This window comes from Mya arenaria, chromosome 17 (genome assembly GCF_026914265.1).
Source record: "Mya arenaria isolate MELC-2E11 chromosome 17, ASM2691426v1".
Taxonomy (NCBI): domain Eukaryota; kingdom Metazoa; phylum Mollusca; class Bivalvia; order Myida; family Myidae; genus Mya; species Mya arenaria.
In genome coordinates this window covers 7,988,526-7,993,435 of record NC_069138.1, presented here as the reverse complement: position 1 = coordinate 7,993,435, position 4,910 = coordinate 7,988,526, and the positions used below count along the sequence as shown (strand labels likewise).

The window sequence follows — 4,910 nt, the reverse complement described above, 5'->3', positions numbered from 1 at the left end:
GCGCAAAAAAAAAGTTTTTTTTATTTCTTTTTCGTTTTTCGAATTTTAGGTGCGGCAAATCCGACGAACAAATGATCAATTTGTTGTGGCCTTAAGGTACAAAAAATCGGCCAGGAAACGTGTACAGTCGAGAAATAACCATGAAGTTTGGAAGATAGGAAAATAAACATGGAAGCACGGTTACATCATGCAGAGATATGCCATATTGTTGAGAAAATACGAAAAAATGAGGATAAATTCAACACATTTATTTGTAAACCTTGCCTACCGAGCAACAATATGTTCAATTATCTTTAAAGTTTAGATACCAAACTAAGATGTCGATTGAAGAAAATGCCCCCCCCCCCTACACCACCACACCACCACATACAAACACACACTGGACGCATTCATTTTTCAAAATTATAAAAAAAGTCAACTTACAAGGCAAAAATTGGTCTTCAAGAATCGGTATTTATCAAATACGCCATTTTGTTTGCCATGAAACATTTTTCTCACTTAATGTTTGCATGAAACGAAGTTACGTCCTCCCCCTTAAAACATCCATAGCATATCAAAACATAACAATGAGCTTGTGACCTCCAAATAAAATCAAACAGTTTAAAATAGGTGCAAAAATGGACAGGTATTTACAAAAGCTGTTCCTTGTTATATTCATGCATACAAAATGATAGATGGAATAAAGCATTGAAAACAGTGATAACATCATCCAGTTTCCCGGCTGTACGGGCAATCCACACGCGCACAGTTCCGCTAGTTGACAACTGTAACATGGTTATTTCTTTCAACTTCTAGGATAGGATAATCGTATACATTTAAATAGCAAAATTGTTTTAGTAATGTTATACATGGGAATTACAGCATCGAATAGTGATGTGAACTTGGTAAAAAAATCATTAACCTAGCTTGATGGGGGGGGGGGGGGGGCATCCTTGCTTCTTGATTTGTTGCAATGTATTGCTTTATTGATATCTGTATATTTAGAGTATAGTCATCAGATATAAATATGATTAATTGTTCTTATATGCGGCTATTTGTGTATACACAATATTGTTTGTGTTGGTAAAAGACATGTATTTGATGATATTGCCAATCAAACGAAACAGATGAAACTGTTGATCCCATGATTAAGTCGATCCCTACCTACATGTAGCCATCCAAACTTCTGTCCGGCCACTGTCCTGACAATTACGCACCTACCACTGTGTAGTTATATAAGAATGTTAATTGAAGATGCCAGGTCGTAACACCAAAACAAAATACTTGCCGTAAAAACAACAAGTAGTTGTATGTGTTCGACAGATGTTTTATATATATGGAATATTCATTAATATATATTAGATGATAATACTGATTCCTTTAGTAATGTTCATATTTACAAGCTTATTTTCTTTAAGTAATATTCATATTTACAAGTTTTTTTCCTTAGGTAATGTTCATATTTACAAGCTTATTTTCCTTAAGTAATGTTCATATTTACAAGCATATTTTTCTTAAGTAATGTTCATATTTACAAGCATATTTTCCTTAAGTAATGTATATATTTACAAGCATATTTTCCATTAGTTATATCCGTATTTTCAAGCATTTTTTTGTAAGTTATGTAATGTTGTCAGTGTAATGTATATAACAGACCCAAAACGGAATGTTTTAATATAGCTTTATTACATTTATACAGATACGCACACGATCATGAATCCAATCAATAACTGAACTATCAACATACATGCAACTAACTATTAGCCAGAGGCGGGCTTATCATACACAGAGGCGGGTTTATCAATACTGGGCTCTGATTGGCCACTACATCCCTCCTTTATGATTAATATATGAATAATAAACAGACTATTAAATACAATACGTTTAACTGCTTAAAATACTTAATACATTCAATAGTTTTATTAAAGCTCGAGTGTTCCAAAACTGATTGCTTTAAAATGAAGTTCGTGTATATTTCCTTGGAAGAAACCGGAACTCACAGCGCCATGGTAGATCTCTGGTTGGGACCGAACAAGTTAGATGGACACGTTGACCACTAGACCATTTTCACCCTTATTGAATACATAGTTTTTGCGTGTAACATTTGTTTTTCTTATCACCATAAAGGTGACTTTGCATATGCGGATAAAGAGATGACTTGTTTGAGAATGTATAATTACAAAGGTCGCATCTATATGGTCTATTGACTAAATGAACTCCTCTATGCGCTATCAGTCCACCTTTTCGCACAAATGTCTCGTCACATATCAAACATTTGTAAGGCTTAAGGTCAAGGTGAACAATGCGGTGGTCGTTCAATCTTAAGTTGCTGCTGAATGACTTGTCACATGAGTCACATTGGAATGGTTTCTCCCCAGTATGTATGCGTGTATGTATTAGTAAGGCTGCATTCGTATGGCATAATGTGTCACACACACCACACTTAAAATGCTTTCTTACATATCCTAGATGTCGTTTTCTATGTTCAAGCAATCCTGTTTTGGTTTCATAACAAGCTCCACACTCTGAACATTTATGTTTTTGTTCACTGTTATGCACCAGAATGTGAGATTGGAGTGAACCTTTGGTTTTATATGATTTAAAACAAATTTTACAGTGGTAGTTCCTTAATTCACTATGAACTATTGAATGCATTTTCAACCCAACCTTCTTTTTGAATGTTGCACTGCAATCTCTGCACTTGTATGGCTTATCTACTAAATGGATTCGCATATGTTCTTCATATGCTTTGAGCATTGTAAAGTTTAAGCCACAAATACCACACTCTACCTCATCTGCATGCGTCTTAGCAACATGAAAGTTTAACGTCCTTTCTGAGTCAAACGCGCATTGACAATAAGAGCAAACATATTTGTTATTACTTTCATGTCTCTCCTCAATATGCGACATTAATCTGGAATTGTATATAAAACCCCTTCCACATATTTCACATTCATATGGCCGAGTATTTTTGTGCCTAAGCAGGTGAGTTTGCAGAAGGTTGTTTTGGGTAAAGCTAGCAGGACATTCTGTGCATTTGTATGGCTTCTTGATGTTTTTATCATGTGTCTTTTGATGCTTTTTCAAATATTTCTTGATCGTGAACTCTTTATCACATACTTCACATTTGAATGGCTTAAGTCCATTATGCTTGTTCATATGAGATTGAAGGGATCTTCTATCAGCGAACGATTCCTCACACTCAGCACATTTGAACATTTTTTCTTCACCGGTGTGTTTTCTTTTGTGTGCCATCAACATATGTCTGAAGGTGAACCTTGAATCACATACATCACACGCGAATGGTTTCAAACCAGAATGTCTTTTCATATGGATATTCAATTCCGAAATGAATTTGAAAGTCTTTCCACAAATGTCGCAAGAAAACGGCTCCTCTCCGCTATGTATAACCATATGCCTTTTAAGTGTCAGTTTTGATGATAGGAGAGCACAGCACATTTTGCATTTGAATTGCTTAGATTTCTGCAGTGTTTTTGCATCGTTGTCAGCTGATGAATCTTCACTTTGTTCCGAGGATGATGAACACTTTTCCGAATCAACCGCTGCTTTCTCCTCCATATTGAAACGACTACGCACAGCTTTGCAATTTGTTGACTTCAGGAAATATTTGTCTAAAATATAAATAAACATGTATGTTTCAATATTTAGAAAATTAATATTGTTACATGAAGGGATTTGATCAATTCTCAGTTTGTCGATCTGCATTTTGCATTTTTACTTCAAGATATCTAGAATGATGTATTATCTCAACATGTATTCGTGAAAAAAGAAATATTGATGATAAATAATAATATAATACATGTGCAGTTTGAGCTTCAGTTAAATGTGTAAATGACGTACTGTTTATCAAGTGTAACAAATACCAAGTCGGAGCAATTTAGTCTCAGACTCATTGTCCACAAAACACTGAACAGCGAATACGATGCTGTTTTTGATTATGATCGAATACATGGCAAAATCCTGTTTAAAAGCCCAGTAGATCAAGGTGTCTACAGTTGAAAATATGTTATATTCACACAATTAACTTAAACATCACGTATTTTTTCAACAATTTCACGAAAGTCGTTAACAAGGAAAAATGTAAACAAAACAAACTTGCTCAAAAGGGAAGTAACTAGGTAGTAAATTTGAGATGAAACAGACAACGATTTATATACCTTTCTCTACAGTGCGAACATGAATTTATTTCCCTTATGTTTTTTTTCAATATGTTTTTGTTGTTCTTATTGATATTATATACATATACGACTATAGCGTATAGGTAATAAAACTCTTTTAAATAACAATGACTTTAATGCAACAACATAATATACGTTTTACATCTATGTAATGAACTCAATAAACACTTGTACACAAAACACGATGTGTACCTTTCATTTCATATTTAAATACGAATATTTTGATTTACACTTGTTTATTCAATCCATCTTTTATAAATAAATATTCTTAATCGATTAAAACACATCAACAATGATTTTTTCTGTATTTTATATCCAATGGGTAAAATATATTGACCTAAACACAATTAATGCATTGAAAATATAAAAGTAATGAAAACGTACCGGAATAATAAAGATGAGGTTTGTTTAATAATTGTGTCCGTTTATTTTGAAGGCAATGCCGCATATGCTTTTTACACTAAGGCTAAACTATTAAATACTGAGTCTTGTACAATTACAAAACAGATTGACAAGCACCAATAATTATCTTTTGATGGCACAAAATCAATAAAAGATCGCTTGTTTAGCTTAAGGGAGATAATTGATATAACCTCAATATGTGATAACGTTTAAAAGTGAAGTGTAAACGTGTTGACACCGAGTAATCATGTCCTAAAATAGGTAATCACTAAGCCTAAGGTGGTTAGTCTCCACTTTCCCACCCGCTGATTTACTTACTTGCAAATTATC

At 33.6% G+C, this 4,910-nt stretch overlaps 1 protein-coding gene across 1 annotated transcript; it reads right to left on the bottom strand.

Annotated features, from left to right (window-relative positions):
- Positions 1 to 1,665: 1,665 nt before the first annotated feature.
- On the bottom strand, positions 1,666 to 4,074 carry LOC128224081 (zinc finger protein 600-like). The gene is made up of 2 exons (XM_052933732.1): positions 3,841 to 4,074; positions 1,666 to 3,611 (listed from the first exon to the last, which is right to left on the bottom strand). The coding sequence occupies exon 2, from the start codon at positions 3,556 to 3,558 to the stop codon at positions 2,053 to 2,055; it is 1,506 nt and encodes a 501-aa protein (XP_052789692.1). The 5' UTR covers positions 3,559 to 3,611; positions 3,841 to 4,074; the 3' UTR covers positions 1,666 to 2,052.
- Positions 4,075 to 4,910: the final 836 nt, after the last annotated feature.

Bases quoted from the DNA above. Each gene is read 5' to 3' on its own strand.
- LOC128224081 (XM_052933732.1), bottom strand. From the start codon at position 3,558: ATGGAGGAGAAAGCAGCGGTTGATTCGGAAAAGTGTTCATCATCCTCG.